The sequence below is a fragment of the Pinus tabuliformis genome, chromosome 1_2, assembly GCF_031772625.1.
Source record: "Pinus tabuliformis cultivar Carrire ecotype Pingquan chromosome 1_2, CPIR1, whole genome shotgun sequence".
NCBI classification, from domain to species: domain Eukaryota; kingdom Viridiplantae; phylum Streptophyta; class Pinopsida; order Pinales; family Pinaceae; genus Pinus; species Pinus tabuliformis.
The window spans coordinates 1234839700-1234856100 of NC_142298.1; the positions used below are offsets into that span (position 1 = coordinate 1234839700).

The 16401-nt window shown below is 35.9% G+C and overlaps 1 protein-coding gene across 1 annotated transcript; it reads left to right on the forward strand.

The window, feature by feature from the left end:
* Window positions 1-1533: 1533 nt before the first annotated feature.
* Window positions 1534-2588, forward strand: LOC149210693 (uncharacterized). The gene is made up of 3 exons (XM_089394471.1): window positions 1534-1934; window positions 2033-2104; window positions 2195-2588. Exons 1-3 carry the CDS (start codon window positions 1598-1600, stop codon window positions 2494-2496), a joined length of 711 nt encoding a protein of 236 aa, XP_089250597.1. The 5' UTR covers window positions 1534-1597; the 3' UTR covers window positions 2497-2588.
* Window positions 2589-16401: the final 13813 nt, after the last annotated feature.

Consider the following 16401-nt stretch of genomic DNA (forward strand, 5'->3'; position numbering starts at 1 on the left):
AATGCTTTTTCTATTTTCTAGTGTGCATGCACTAAAGGATGAGAAAGAAAATGTTGAAGAAAGATAATTAAAGAAATATTTTTTTAAAGAAGATATTCAAAATGTGAGGCACAAAATATGAATAATATTTGTTAAAGGGGATAAATAAACTAAATGTTAAGAGTATGCGTATTTTGGAGAAAAAGTTAAAAAAAAATTACGTAGAAGGAAAATCTAAGGTGGAATAAGTAAACAACAATGCGTGCATAAAGGCACAATGTCTTTTGTGGAAGGAGTTTGTTGCATTGTTGCTCCAAGGAACTCCAATTAGAGTGCATGGTGTGACCATGTAAAATGAAAAGATGACCTGGAGTTAAGGACATGGTGTTTCCATGCAAAAGGCATAATAAATAAATCTAGAATATTTTCTAGAAGGAAGGTCAGATCAAAGAGCATAAAATGGTAAAAGGAAATACTATACATTTTGTAAAAATTATTTTAGGATAATAAAAAAATCGATAAAGTCTAATTTAGTTCGAGTGGTTAAAATAGAGTATTATTATTCTAAATTCTATTCCCACAAGTAACCTACTTACCTTGCAAAGAGTTCTTTTATATAAATAAATATAATTGGAAATACACCAAATATGAAATTGGAGCAAAGGAGTAAATAGAGGTATACAAGTCATGAAACATAGATGTGGGGACAAGGGGCGTTGGGAGAACAATATAGAAATTTATATGTCAAAGGATGCTCTCCCAATTTGAAATTGGAATTAACTTTTTTTCTCAAAAATGGATGCCGTATATGAAACACTATCAAACTTCTTAATAACCGCTTACCAGCCACTTAAATCAATAAATAAAAATATGTTCACGAGGGGAGGTGACCAATTATGACAACAAACTTTCATGTTCGTTGCTAAGTCCAGCACTCAAATAACCAAACTAAAAACTCTGACTAACCATGCCACGTGGAATCTTTAAAAATGCATAAAGATATGAACCTCAAGCATTTCTAGCCACGCCACGTGGAATCTTTAAAAATGCATAAAGATATGAACATCAAGCATTTCTGGCCATGCCACGTGGACACCTTATGTATGGAATCTTTTAAAATGCATAAAGATATGAACATCAAGCATTTCTGGCCATGCCACGTGGACACCTTATGTATGGAATCTTTTAAAATGCATAAAGATATGAACATCAAGCATTTCTGGCCATGCCACCTGGACACCTTATGTATCCATACTATCTGAGAAGATGAAACATCAAACCTGCCCCAAAAATGGAGTTACAACCATATGAATTTATGATTATTTGATGAAATCAAGATTAAAGGTGAACAAACATCAAGAAATAACACATATCCTACCAACACAACCACCCTCAGAATTGCTCACCTTTTAACAAACGTCACAGACGTGTGCAGACATCCATGGTTGGTGAACGTCAATTTAGAGAAATTTTGTTCAGAATTTCATTTTCAAAGCTCGTTTCAAGACTTTTAGAAATACTTGCCTCTGAAATCTATTTAATCTCCTTCTGAAAACCCACATTGCAGTACAGTTATCTTTATCTTCTTCATAGTAATAGAGGAACTTGTTCTTTTACAATGGCGGGAAGGCCTTTAATTTCTGTTTTCTTCCTGGTCTTGGCGCTCGTGATGGGCCTCAATGTGTTAGCGCAGACACCAGCGGCTTCCACAGGCTGTACGAATTCAATCAGCAGCCTTTCTCCGTGCTCCGGTTTTCTTACAGGCGGTGGCAGCAGTGCCGCCCTAGCTCCGGCGTGTTGCAGCGCCTTTGCAAGAGTGACCAGCGGTGCATCATCCTGCCTCTGTCAATTATTTGGGACCAGTAATCCCTTGGGGATCTCCATTAACCCAACACAGGTGTTCGCCCTCCCTGGTCTGTGCAATGTCAACTCCCCGCCTCTCACCCAGTGCGCAGGTACGCCTCCGTTTCTTGATTTTTTTTTCTTCTTTTTCCTGTTATGAGATTTGAACACGAGACCTGACGGCAATCTTTTACTCTTTTAATTTCTCCAGCTGCAGGGATCCCGGTTGGAGCTCCAACTAGCGCAGACGTTCCTGTTAACCCTCCGGTCGCTGCGCCTCCAGGTTTTCTTATTTTTCCCGTCGTATTTTATAGTTATCTTTTATGAATTAAATTATATATAACAAAGTCAATTCCTTGAATTATGGTCTCAGGTTCGAGTCCTGCGGGCGCACTTCCATCTCCTGGACCTTCTCCAACTGTAAATCCACCTACTGCAACTGTAAATCCACCGACAACAAGCGTGGGTGTTCCTCCTGCGGAGTCACCTGCTGCACCTTCAGGTGGTTCGAATCCTGAAAATCCAGGTTCTAATCCTGGAAATCCTATTAGCAGTGGAACTAATCCGTCCTCTAATGACCATCCAATTACCAATGTGGGCAGCGGAGCCGATACCATCTTCACACAGTCAGCCTTTCACCTTGTGGGTGCTCTTTTAGTTTTGCTTTGCATATAAAAATAATATAGTTGTTCTCTATGTTGTTATACATACTGCATCCTGAATATTCTGATTTCTTTATATAAAATTTATAAATTATTATTATTTCAGATTTGATACTTTTGCCATGTGTATTGTGGAATTTGTTTCTTATCCATCACAATAAACGTTGGTGAAATAATCAATCAATATCATTGCCATGGATTGAAAGAGGCAACAAATTCTACAAATTATTATTATCATTAGTTTGAATGTGTTTGCAATAGTTTTTATTTTTTCTTCAATTAATTTATAAATACTATTAATTCTAGATGTGTCTGGAATAAATTATTTTTTTATTAATTTCTTTTTGTGTTCCATTAATTTATAAATGGTCATTAGTTTATTTTTTATAAATATTATTAATTCTATGTGTCTCGAATAAATTAAATTATTATTAATTTATTTTTGTTTTCCATTAATTTATAAATGGTCATTAATTTATTTTTGTCTCCCTTATTCCACATTGGTAGTTCTGAATATTTTGGTTTGTAGTCAAAACATAGATTTCAATCGATTATTATCATTGGGTAATAGTGACTAGTTACATTGTTAATGAGCAGTATTCATAGAATTTATTTTACATTGATAGCTCGTTAAGATTTTTTCTTTTGAACTCGAATTTCATTATAATTTTGGAATTTTGATAATAAAATTATTTATTTTTCGATATTGGCAAAACAAATTATTTATATTTATATATATTAAAAAAATTAACTCATTACAAATATATTTTCAAAAAACAATTTTAATAGGTTTAAAAAAAGTAGTTTAAAAATATTTATATAATGTTTTTGTTTTTGTTTATTTTTAATATATAGGAAAATTTGAGTTTAATATTCATATGAAGATTAGGTTAATTACAAATAGCAATGGTAAGTGGTTGAATCACTAATAACAATATGTGGGTAACTTTTATATAAGGTTTGTTATTACAATTTAATTAGATAAGTAGATTTTATATAAATTCTATTATATTAAATATAAATATATATGAAGATTAGGTTAATTACAAATAGCAATGGTAAGTGGTTGAATCACTAATAACAATATGTGGGTAACTTTTATATAAGGTTTGTTATTACAATTTAATTAGATAAGTAGATTTTATATAAATTCTATTATATTAAATATAAATATATACATGTTTCTTTCCTGTAATGTCAATAATTGCTTATTGTTGCTTTGAATTCTTTATTTTTATTACAAGATCGATTAATTTATTTTTTCTATCACCTCGCTGGTTCCCAAATCCATAGAATTTCGAGATCGAAATCCTCTGGCCCCGTACCTAAAACTCCAAACTCCAAGAACAACTGCTCAATTTTACAAGTTTCTCAAGCCCCGGGCTCGTCCCTCATATTCACTCTGCCTATCACTGTATTCTTGTGGATTCCTCTATAATTCTCTCACTCTTAGTGCTCCTTTTTCTCCCCCCATTGCGTCCTCCATCGATCTCCTTATATTAAGGAGGTTCCTTCCCCGCTAAGTCATCTTACCACTGCCCTCCATTTCTTCATCGCCCTTTCATAATATATTATAAAATTCTCAAGCGATCATTGCCCTCTGACATGGTAGGTTCATTGGTTGGAGGTTGCCACCTTCATTTGACAACAAGGTTTACATTTATTATTCCTTGTATCACCAGTTATATTTCTCGTTTAAATTGTTTACACTCTATTCCCTTTTGATTATATAACATGTATATTATAGTACATTTTAGTTAATATAATATATATTTATTATAATTTATTTTTAGTTTGTATAATAAATAATATATATTACAATTCTCCTCTATTCTATTCTATTCTATTTTATTTTATTTTATTTTATTTTATATATATATATATATATATATATTATTTTATTTATTTTTATACCATATATATTATATTTTCAATTTATTTTGTATAATCTATTGTATGTATTTTTGAATAAGATATTATAGTTATATATTATAATGGTAGTACACACATTATCTTATTCAATAAATTTATTATATTCTAGTGAATTAGGTATTTATTTAACATTTAAATCATTAATTCATTTATTCTATAATTGGACATTTTCATAATCATGTTATATATATTAGTGCAATGCATGTGATGCATGCATATGTAGCTATCATATGCATGCTAATACTCCTATTCTTCCCGTAATTTGAGATGGATCGTTACATAAGCCGCTCCTTCAAAAAACTTCGTCCCAAAGTTAGGGTTTATATAGTATCCCAATAATTACTTTAATGTTTAGTATAATCATGTAAGGATTGTGTTCTGTGATTGAATTATCATTTATAATGTGAGGACACATCTAAAATGTGTTTTGAGCATTCATGCCTTACCCTAACAGAGTTACAATGCTATTCTAGAATCATGATATGCTCCCTAATCTCTTATACTCTCAACATATCTGTCCTCTACTAGAATATGCTATGGCGTCAGCTATATTGACCTAACCATCCATAAAACCCCAAGGGTGGGAGCGTCAACTACATCGACATAACTTCCCCAATAGGCATCCAGTAGTCAGCATCATACATCTAGGGAAGCACGACTCACGTAGTCCTTCCATGACTCTATGTTTTGGAGAATAAATGGTGGGAAACACTTCTACCCCTCCTTATATCACTAGGGTCAACACCCTATCATGGAATCTCATTGAGGCTCAACTATTCTTGGAGTTTTGTCATAACATGACCGGTTTGGATAATGATATTATCTGCAATATAAACACTTGTCTACACATTATAACATAGACATTAATAAATTCAAAACTAAAATAATGATATCATATGCAATATAAACACTTGAAATCACATTATGGCATAGGCATCACTATATTTAAAACCACTGTGTATTCAACTAACAATTTCCAACACAAATTTTTGTTGGCATCTATGATATTGGTCTTTGAGTTCACCTAACATATTTGGTTATGTCTAGCCAATATACCCGTAGTTAGTCTTCACATTAAGTTGTCAAGTTTGGTCACTATAGTTATATCCATCTCATCAATAATAAAGAAAAATATGTGCTCTTTAACCTCATCACACATGTTGATACGTAAAACATAATATGTAGACATTGCATTCATGACATAGTTCACATTGGTATCCATGTACCATCAATGTGTATGTATTTATTAAGCATACTTGACAAAATATAGTCATTTGAAATAACATTCTTTCATGTAACTCTTCATAGTCTTATTTATCTAGCAAAATAAAGTAAAGAAGTACAAAAGAAAGATTTTAGTGTTTCAAAACTCAAAACAAGTTGGGATAATTTTGGTATATGGTTGTTGTGTCTTCCCAAGTAGAAAACCTAAGACTATAATTCTCCCATTAGACTCTAACTTGGTCCACCACACGGTTTATGAGTTGTTGAGCCCTACGCTCCATTATACATAATGGTTTGACTGAAACAATTCCCTTGTCCAATACCTATAGTTCCTTCCATTGAAGCTTATGAGATTCATTAGCTATGTAGCTTGTTAATAGAGATACATGAAAAGCATTATGAATTTTATGCAAATGGTGTGGTAGTAAAAGATGGTAGGTGACAGGTTTGACTCTTCCAGAAATTTTAAATGGCCTAATAAAGTAAGGTGACAACTTTGTTCCATTTCCAAAGTGGATGGTGCTTTTATTTGGTCTGCTAAAGGATAAAAACTTAATTTCCTACTTCATAATTTCTATCCATCCTATGAACATTAAAATAACTTTTTTCCTATCTCGTGCTTCCTTTAACCGTCACCTAATTTGTTTTACATGTTCCTCCATCTCTTGAATTAATTTTTGTCCCACTACTACCTGATCCTCTAACTTATTCCAATTTAGAAATGTTCTGCAAGGTCTTCCATATAATGCTTCAAATGTAGGCATTCCAATTGAACTATGGTAATTGTTATTATATGAAAATTAAACCAAGGGCAAGTACTTTTCCCAGTGCATTTGTTGGTCCATAACATACATCCTCAACACATCTTCCATTACTTAGTTCACCCTTTCTGGTTCTCCATGAGTCTTAGGGTGATAAGTTGTACTTAATTTTAGTTGATTTCTTAAAGAAAACTGTATACAAGTCTAAAACCTTGAAGTGGATAGTGTATCCCTATCTAATAAGATCTTTGTAGGAACTCCATGGAATCTAATAATCTCATTTATAAATACTTGAGCTACGTCAACAAATTATTAAGTATAATTTATGTGAGTAAAGTTAGTACTTTTCGTTAGTTTATCCACCATGACCAAAATGGCATTATGTCTTTGTGGGATAAGAGCTAGTGCTACGAAAAAACCCATAGAAATTACCTCCCACTTGCTCATAGGAATATCATGTGGTTGTAGGTGACCTACTAGGTGATGATGGTCAACGTTTGCCTGCTGATATTCAAGACATTTTGTAATGAATTGGAAAATATTGCGCTTCATTCTTCCCCAAAAGAAGAGTTTCCTCATGTCTGCATACATTTGTTTTACACCATGATGCACATAATAAAGTTCCCTGTAGGCTTCCTTAAGGATATTGTTTCAGATATCCCCACCCCTATGGATATACATCCACTCTTAGGGATATACATCCTTCCATGGAATCATAATAGTCCATCCTCTACTTCATATCCCTCAAACTCAGGTTCTCTTGGATCTTTACTGTCAAGCTTGAATATTACTTTTAAATATGAGTTATCTTCTAAGGGATGTTCTAGAACTCTTTCCATCAAATCTACCTTAATGGGTATGAGGGAAAATATCATTGACCTTCTGTTTAGAAAATTTACCACCACATTCTCCTTCCCTTTGATGTATGAAATTATAAAGTCGTATTCACTTAAGAATTCACTCCAGCTTCTTTGCTTAGTGTTCAAGTCCTTTTGGGTAAACAAGTATTTCAAACTTTGGTGATCACTTGTGAGCATAAAGCTTCTCCCTATGAGGTAGTGTCTCCATATTTTTAACTATAGCACTACAACGACCAACTATAGATCATGCATGGTGTAGATTTCTTCATGAGGCATATAATGTTAATACTTTGTCTTGCATTAATACCGCACCTAATCCTTGCTTGGATGCATCGATACATACAGTAAAGTCTTTTTCCGTGTCAAGCACTCGCAATATTGGTGAATTGGTCAACAATCTTTTAATATCGGTGAATGCAATCTCACATTCCTTGGTCCATTCATACCTAACTCTGTTGCTTTGGAGAGTTGTGACAAGCTTTGAAAGTTTTGACAACCCTTCTACAAACCTTCGATAATATCATACAAAACCCATCAAACTACGCACTTCATGCACATTTTCAGTATCATCCAATCCATGGTTGCTTTTACCTTCTCAGAATCTACTGAAATTTCTTCTCCAAATATGATGTGACCTATATAATGAATCTCCTTATGAAAGAAATAACACTTTGATAGTTTTCCATATAACTAGTGCTTCCTTAGGCAAGTGTTCTTCATGCTCCTTCTTGTTCTTGGAGTAAATGAGAATATCATCTAGGAAGACTTGTATAAAGAAATCAATGTAATTACAGAAAACAATATTCATAAGATTCGTAAATATTATCAGTGTATTGGTTAACCCAAATGGTACCACTACAATCTCGTAATGCCCAAAGCGAGTTCAAAATGAAGTCTTAGGAACGTCGTTGTCCTTATTTCTTAATTGATGATAACCATACCCTATATCAAACTTTTGAAAAGATAAAAGCCCATCTCATTCGATCAAAAAGATCATAAATTTAGGGCATTGGTTACTTGTTCTTCATTATAGATTGATTTAATTATGGATAGTCTATACATAGCTACAATGAACCACTCTTCTTCTTGATAAAAATTATAGATGCACCCTAAGGTGAGATACTTGGTGTTTGGTCAATTTAGTGTTGTCTAAATTGCTACTTTTAATTGTCAACCCGGGGCTCGTAAGCTGATGAAGTGAGGTGTACTATATGTACTTAGATAACCTTTTCTAAGTCTTTTGTCGTTTTTATCTTTTTAGTTTGTTTTTTATTGTATCTTTCCTAATGTGATGTGATGGAGATGTAATAAAGCGAGTGAATGTGGGTGATTGTGATGATTTCTAAGTGATTTCTTGAAACTTAAAGAGTATTCTAAAAGAAAACTTGAACAATAACTGCAATAAAATCAAAGCTTAAAATCAAATAAAGGACTAATGGCATCGGCCCAGTATCTTTGTTGCTGATGAAAATGAAAATGAAATCTATATTAACTCAATTAAAAGCAAGAACAACTACTTTACACTATTTTAACTCTTCATTTAAATCTAATCAATGTGAAATTTAAGTGAGACAAATCACACTATTTTAACCTTTTCTTAATCATGTGAGAACAATTATGAACAGGTCAGTAATGTGAGTCTTAAAACAAAATAAACCAAGCTGCACTAAGTGATATTTTGGCTCCAATAAAGTTAGTTGATTATAGAAAAAGAACCATCAATAAATGAACAACTTGATAACTACTGAGCAGAAAGTAAAGTGCAAGTTAAAGAAATGATACTAATGAAAATCAAACTGCATAAAAATAAAGGTCAGCAGCCTAGACAAGATGATCACACATGCCACTAGTTGTAAAAAGAAAAGAAAGAAAACTGTCCCGGGCTCGCCTAAGAAACCTGCATAACACACTGATCAGTCATGAACAAAAGTGCAGAAATGTAAATCAGTAGAATTCAAAGTTTATGTACACTAATATACATGTTGAAAAAAAATAAAATGCAGCAATTCATAAAGATAATTGTACATTAATATACATGAAATCAGAAAAAGAAATGCAAGAAATTAAAAGTAAAACTACTGTACAGTGGCTGCAGCAAACAGGGGCCCTCTGCCTACTTCAGCCAATCCAAAGAGCAGTTACACGCTTAGAAACAGAACAGTCTTCTCATAGATTAACAGCAAATGTAAAATACAGTGGGGAGCTTATAAAACGCTTACAAAAGAGGTTTCAACAGTGTTTACAAAATGGATTAACGACTAACTATCCAGCGTTCAAAGACGCTTTATTTATAACAGAGGAAAGCAAACTAACTTAACGAAAACTAAGCTATTCAAGCAGCTGTGTAAAAACACGTAATCTTGCTGCGTCCTCGGATTTAGGCAACGGTCGTTGTGGGCATTCAATCTGTTGTTGGATTCATGTTTCCCACTGTCTTCGTGGCTGAGGAAGATGCCACCTGTTCTTCACGTGCTCCAAAACAGAACACGCAGAGCCGTGCCACCGCCAATGACTTCTGTTGATCGTATTTGCCTCCTCGTTGACCACGGGTTTTTATGACCGGTTTGGGTGAGCTGGAAGGACACACACCATGTCCTTGGTTCCACGAACTTGCCCATGTGGCTCTTCTTCCCGGAGGAAACCTGGAACATATCATTTAATAAAACGGCTACGGAATCCGGGGTTGGCTGCGGAAACCGGGATCAACTGCGGAAACCCTGTGTGAGCTGCGGAAACGCAGCACTTTGAACCAAAATTCTAAACCAACAACAGTCATTAGCATAGTTAGCAAACCATGTAAAAAGTCCTAAAATACAATGATTTGAGCAATTTGATGGAGGGAATGAGTGGCAAAAGAAGGAAATGAATAGGAAAAGGAGGCTGAGAGGATGTGTAAAGAAGTGCAGGTTTGAGGCTCAACACTTGGCCACCAGAGTTGATGAAGCCTCTAGGTAATCTCGCTAAAAATGAGGTCCTCCACATCCCCAGCAATTAACCTGTGGTGATCTGGTTATTCCATTCTGTGAGTTTCTTGAAAAGGAGTTCCTTCCCTGCGTGCTTCTTCCTAAGCTTAGGGTTCCTTGAGAGTTCCATTGTATCATGTTAGACCTTGATGATACCACAAATACAACATTAACTCTCGCTAGAGTCCTTTCTTCTACTCCCCATGGACTAAACCTACCACTATAAGGAGGTGGCCTCAAACTACCTCCCCTTAGGAAGTTCGAGGGGGGTTTACCCAGAAATCTTAATTGTGGGGGCCGTGGTGGCCTAATGTCCCTTTTGATTATGATGTGATAGCATCAAATGAGATAAATTACCTTTGACCTGACCGGTCAAAATTATTTACTAGAGAGGGTTGGACCTCTTAAATGTTCTTATTTATTATTTGTTTGTAAACGTTATGGGAGTGCCAAGATTAGGAGTGAAGTGATAGAGTTTGTTAGCTTAGGTGTGTGTTAGGCCAATTAAATAGGGATTAGTTTGTTTGAGAAATTTGAATTTAGAGAGGAGCATTAAAAAAGAAAAAAACTCATTTTTTTGGGAGATGTTGAATGTAGATCAAGTCAGTGAGGGCTAGAAAAATTTTTTTGTTTTGTGATTTATCTTTTCATAATTGATTTAGTGGAGTTTCATGGTGTATTTGTCATCATATTATGTCAATAAATTGTTTTCTTTGTAGGTTTTAACCCCGTAGAGAAATTACCTGCATACAAATTCTAAAACACAAAAAATAAACAATGTGAGAGCATAACATAAAACACATATACACAGATATTTTCCCCTCGATCCCAAAACCTGTAGGAATTTACAGGGTAAGTTCCTCAGAAAGAACACCAAAAGGACACCGCTCACAACCAGATCACAGATCAATACACCAGTATTTTTGACATGGTTAAAACCCTCAAAGAGGGAAACAGTCCACAGCCTGAGCCAACGCGGCCACTTCAGGCAATTTATTAATCAAAGAATGAAAATTTACATAAGCTTCTCTCATGCACGGATTACCCTACAAATGACCCTCCATGCGCTTTAAATAGAATTCATGGACCAATCGGGTGTCAAGCCACGGATCAAGTGTCGGTAATACCGAGGAGAGAATGAACCGTCAGATCACTACATATCGTGACCGTCGGATTGTAAGTTACAAAATGTACAACAGTAAAGAAACACACTTTACCTAACTCTATACCTAACTCTATACTAGACCAAGTTGTACTTAACTATTTCCTATGTGTCGGAATATCCTAACATCCCCCCTTAAGAACAACTTAGGATAGGATTGAAGGATTTACAAATATGACACAATAGGAGAAGGAAGGAGGCACTAGAGCCTATCCCCCCTTAGTGACAACTTCCTGAACTCCAACCATAAATCGAAGTTTAGTGAACTTCGCCTCTATGAGAGCCTTTGTGAAGATGTCTGCAACTTGATCATCTGTTGAACAATATTGCACTTCAAGAACATGGTCGTGAATGAGCTTTCTGATGAAGTGCATGTGCAGTTCAATGTGTTTGTTGCACTGATGTTGAACTGGATCTTTGCATAGCTGAATGGCACTTTGATTATCACACCAAAGTGTAGTCGGATGTTGCTGATGAAAGCCAAATTCTGACAAGATCTGACGAAGCCACAAGGCTTCCTTACTAGCTTCTACGGCACCACGATACTCTGCTTCTGCTGATGAAAGAGAAATGGCAGCTTGTTTCTTACAAGCCCATGTAATAGGTCCTGAACCAAGAGTGAACACATAACCGGCAGTAGACTTCCGATCATCAGGGTCACCAGCCCAATCAGAATCAGTGAAACCAACCAATAGAGGAGATGCTTTGGCATTGTAATGAATCCCAAACTGAATTGTACCTCGAACATAACGAAGTATTCTTTTAGCTGCTTTCCAATGACTTTCACGGGGGTTTTGCATGAACCGAGCAACAAGGCCAACAGCAAAGGAAAGGTCAGGACGAGTATGGGTTAGATACAAAAGTTTTCCTACAAGTTGACGGTATAAGGTAGCATCAACTTCAGGAGAAGTACAAGAGACTGAGAGTTTGACTCCAGACTGAAAGGGAGAAGGGGCTGGCTTACAGTCTTCCATGTGAAAATGACGTAGAATATCACAAGCATACTTGGACTGGGAAAGGGAAATACCCTCCTTGGATTGCAAGACTTGAAGACCGAGAAAATAGTGTAAGTGTCCTAAGTCTGTGATTTCAAATTTCCTTTTGAGGCTAGACTTCACATGGTTTATAAGGTTGGGATCACTACCAGTAAGGATAAGATCATCAACATAAAGAACAAGGATGATAAGAGAGTTGCCCACTTTCTTGGTGTAGACAGTATTTTCATAATGACACCTAGAAAAGCCAGATTTTAAAAGAAAGCTATCCATTTTGGCATACCAAGCCCGAGGAGCTTGCTTGAGACCATAAAGGGATTTCTTAAGTCGACAAACAAGGCTGGAGTCTGTTTGTATGAAGCCAATGGGTTGTTCCATATAGATTTCTTCATGCAAGTCCCCATGCAAGAAGGCAGATTTAACATTCATCTGATGGACTTCCCATTTGAAAGAGGCAGCAAGGGAAAGAACAAGGCGAATAGAGTTCATTTTGGCAACAGGGGAGAAGGTTTCAGTGTAGTCAATGCCTTCAACCTGTGAAAAACCCTTAGCAACAAGACGAGCTTTATGTTTATCAACTTTCCCATCTGGTCCATACTTGGTTCTGTAAACCCATTTGCATCTAACAAGTTTTCGTCCCTTTGGTAAAGGAACAAGATCCCATGTATCATTTGCCAATAATGAATGATATTCTTCATTCATAGCTGCTTCCCAATCTGGATGGTCTGAAGCTTCTGCAAAAGTGTCAGGATCATAATTTACTGGAGCTTGAGCCAGTAAAGAAGAGGCTCTCTCGAACTGAGAACGTGTGCATCGCTGATCTGTAGGATCACCGACAAGATCACCTGCTGCATCTCGAGTAGCACGAACCCATTTTGGAAGCTCAGGAGCTGAAGGAGGATCCTGAGATGGTGGGGGAGGATTGTCATCCTCACTTTCATCATCTGAAGAAGAAATGTTTTCAAAGGTAGAAGAGATAGGGAGAGGTGGCACATCCGTCGGCCTAGGCTCGCAAGCCGATATATTTTCATCAAATTTTACATCTCTTCTAATGATAACATTTTTGGACTTAAATGGAATAAGTCTATAGCCTTTGACATCTTCAGAATATCCAACAAAAGTACATTTTTCACTCTTAGGTTCTAAAGCTTTATGCTTTTCATCTGGAATATGGGCCCACGCTTCACTTCCAAAAACACGAAAGTGACTTACATCTAGTTTGATTGAGCTCCATTCTTCTTCTGGAGTGATATTCTTTAAAGCCTTAGTAGGAGTGCGATTTATTATGTAATTTGCACAGTTAATTGCTTCTGCCCAAAAACTAAGACCAAGTCCTTTAGATTGTAGCATACAATTAGCCATTTCCTTTAAGGTGCGATTCTTCCTTTCAGCTACACCATTTTTTTGTGGAGTATATGGAACAGTATGTTGCATTTGAATTCCATTCTCAGTGCAATAGTTGATGAATTTGTTTTTAACATATTCTCCGCCATTATCAGATCTTAACTTAAGAATTTGATGTCCAGATTGTTTTTCAACAAAGGCCTTGAAGGCCAAAAAAGTGTTAAATACTTCACTCTTGAGTTTTAAGAAGTATACCCAAGTGCGTCTGGAGAAATCATCAATGAAAGTTAAGAAATACTTGCAACCAGAGAATGACACAACTGGAAGTGGACCACATAAATCACTATGCACAAGCTATAAAGGGGCTGAGGCGTGCCAAGAGGCACGTATTTCAAAACTGTCCCAATGATGTTTTCCGAGTACACATCCGGAACAAACACCATCTCTGCAAGATACCATAGGAAGACCTGTCACCATATTTTCTTTACATAGATGCTGAAGGGAGTGATAGTTTAAGTGACCAAATCGCTCATGCCAAAGTTTGCTCACTTCATCGTTATGAGCAACAAATACTGAGGGAAGATTTGATGACCCAAAGTTGTGAAACTTATACAACCTTATAGAATCATCAGCAATGCCAGTAGCCAAAATCTGTTTAGGATCTTTTAAGTCCTTGATTACAACATCATGAGGTGAAAATTCAACGATTTTACCTTCACCTGAATGAGTTATCTGATATACAGATAGAAGGTTGCAGGATAAGGTTGGAACACATAATACATCATTAAATTGACCATTGTCTAGATGAACAGTTCCAGTCCCTACAACATTAAGAGATCTATCATCACCAACATATATATTTTTGGTGTTACAATCATTTAAAGAAGAAAACATGGCTTTGTTTTTGGCCATGTGATAAGAAGCTCCAGAATGAATGAGCCACTCATGAGAATGAGAAGAAGAAGATACATTTAATGCATAGCCAGACCGAGATGCTTGACAACCACATGCAGAAAGTGCCATTCCTGAAGATGAAGTAGAAGTTGAAGATTGCCCCAAATGGATGTTATGCTTCTTCATTGTTGCTTCCAAGGCTTCCATCTTTTTAAAGCATTTTGATTCTAAGTGGCCATCTCGATTACAAAAATTGCAATGTCTATCAGTCTTCTTCCATTTGTTTTTATTTGTCTTATCATTTTGTTGAAATGATTTTTCATTTTGGGGCTGAAATTGCTTAGGACCCTTGTTTGGTTTAGGACCATTCTTTTTAGGATATGACTTCTTAGGATTCTTTGAATTTGGTTGTTGTTGGGCGGCTAACGCTTTCTTGGAAGAGTTTCCAAGATTAAGAAGACCAAGGTGTAAGAGTTTTTCTTGTTCTCTTATTAAAGAATCACAAAAAGAGTCAAAGGAAGGGGGCTTGTAGTCTTTTCCTTGAGAAATGAAGGCTTCTCTTGTAGAATGGAAGGTGGAAACAAATACAGAGTAGGCTGGTCCCAACTTAGTAAGGATGGAATAAATAAGGTTACTATCTTCTTTCTTAACCTTAACACTTTCCAAGAGATATCTAAGGGTCTTAAACTTGGACAAGAAATCTTCAATGCAAGAAAAATTATTAGGGTCCAATGTAAGCAACTCATTTTCAAGTTGATGGGCTCTAATTTCATTTTTAATCCCAAAAACTTTAGTGATTTGTTCCAATGCTTCATTAGGAATATCAAGTTCTGCAATATGGAATCTAAGATCAGGAGAAATAGACATCCCTATCAAACCACGTGCTTGATCTTGTCTATTTTCCCATTTAGCAGCCTTATCTTCATCCTTCGGTTTCTTCTCTTGGCCTGTGGCTATTCTGTAGAGACCTTTACTTCTAAGTAAATCCTCAATGTAGGACAACCATTGGAAGTAGTTGGTGTTGTCAAGGGTAGCTTGGTATTGACTTTCCATTTCAACAGAAACTGAAGCTGAAGATGCTAAAAGTAAGTGTTCCAATGGATAGATCTCGAAAAAGGCTTCCAGATGAAGAAGTTATGGCTTTTTGAAAAAAAGTTGTTGAAGTTGCCGACGAAGTGCGGAAATGAAAAAGTCCGCCCCCACAAAATGGAGACTTGAACCCAAGACCTCTACTCTCTTAAAATAGCTTTGAACCAATTGATCTATACAAAAAAATTGAGAGAGAGAGAGGGGGGGGGCTTTGGGTTGCGTGCTTGCCTTGAGAAAGCTCTTTTTCCCTACAAAACACAAAACACAAAACCCAACACGGACATGAAAAGAAAACGAACCTTATGGCTCGAAGTTAGCTTTAGCCGAAAAACTAGATATTTTCAAAAATGAACCTTGCGGCTCAAAGTTAGCTTTGGCCGGAAACTAAATATTTTTCTCAATGTTTCTGATTTTCCGAGATCACCCTAAGGCGCAGGGAAAAGAGCATACGCATGAGAAAAATCCTTCCTTTCTGTTTCCGATTCTCCCAGATCGCACAGAGTCGCAGGGCAAAGAGCATACGTAGAAATGAAAGGTATAGATCCGGTAATAAAAAAGGCTAAATAAACCGAATCCGAAATAAACAGAGAGAAAATAACAGTAAACTGCAAATAAACACTGTATACCTCCATATCTTAAAAATGACGCAGCTAGGGCTACTGGAAACCTTTTCGCGTGAAACGAAAGGGGTTCC

What these genes read in the sequence shown, in the direction of transcription:
- LOC149210693 (XM_089394471.1), top strand. Translation starts at nt 1,598, where the DNA reads ATGGCGGGAAGGCCTTTAATTTCTGTTTTCTTCCTGGTCTTGGCGCTC. An exon ending in GCCTCTCACCCAGTGCGCAG is followed by an intron (nt 1,935 to 2,032) that starts GTACGCCTCCGT and finishes TAATTTCTCCAG; the next exon opens with CTGCAGGGATCCCGGTTGGA. An exon ending in TCCGGTCGCTGCGCCTCCAG is followed by an intron (nt 2,105 to 2,194) that starts GTTTTCTTATTT and finishes TTATGGTCTCAG; the next exon opens with GTTCGAGTCCTGCGGGCGCA.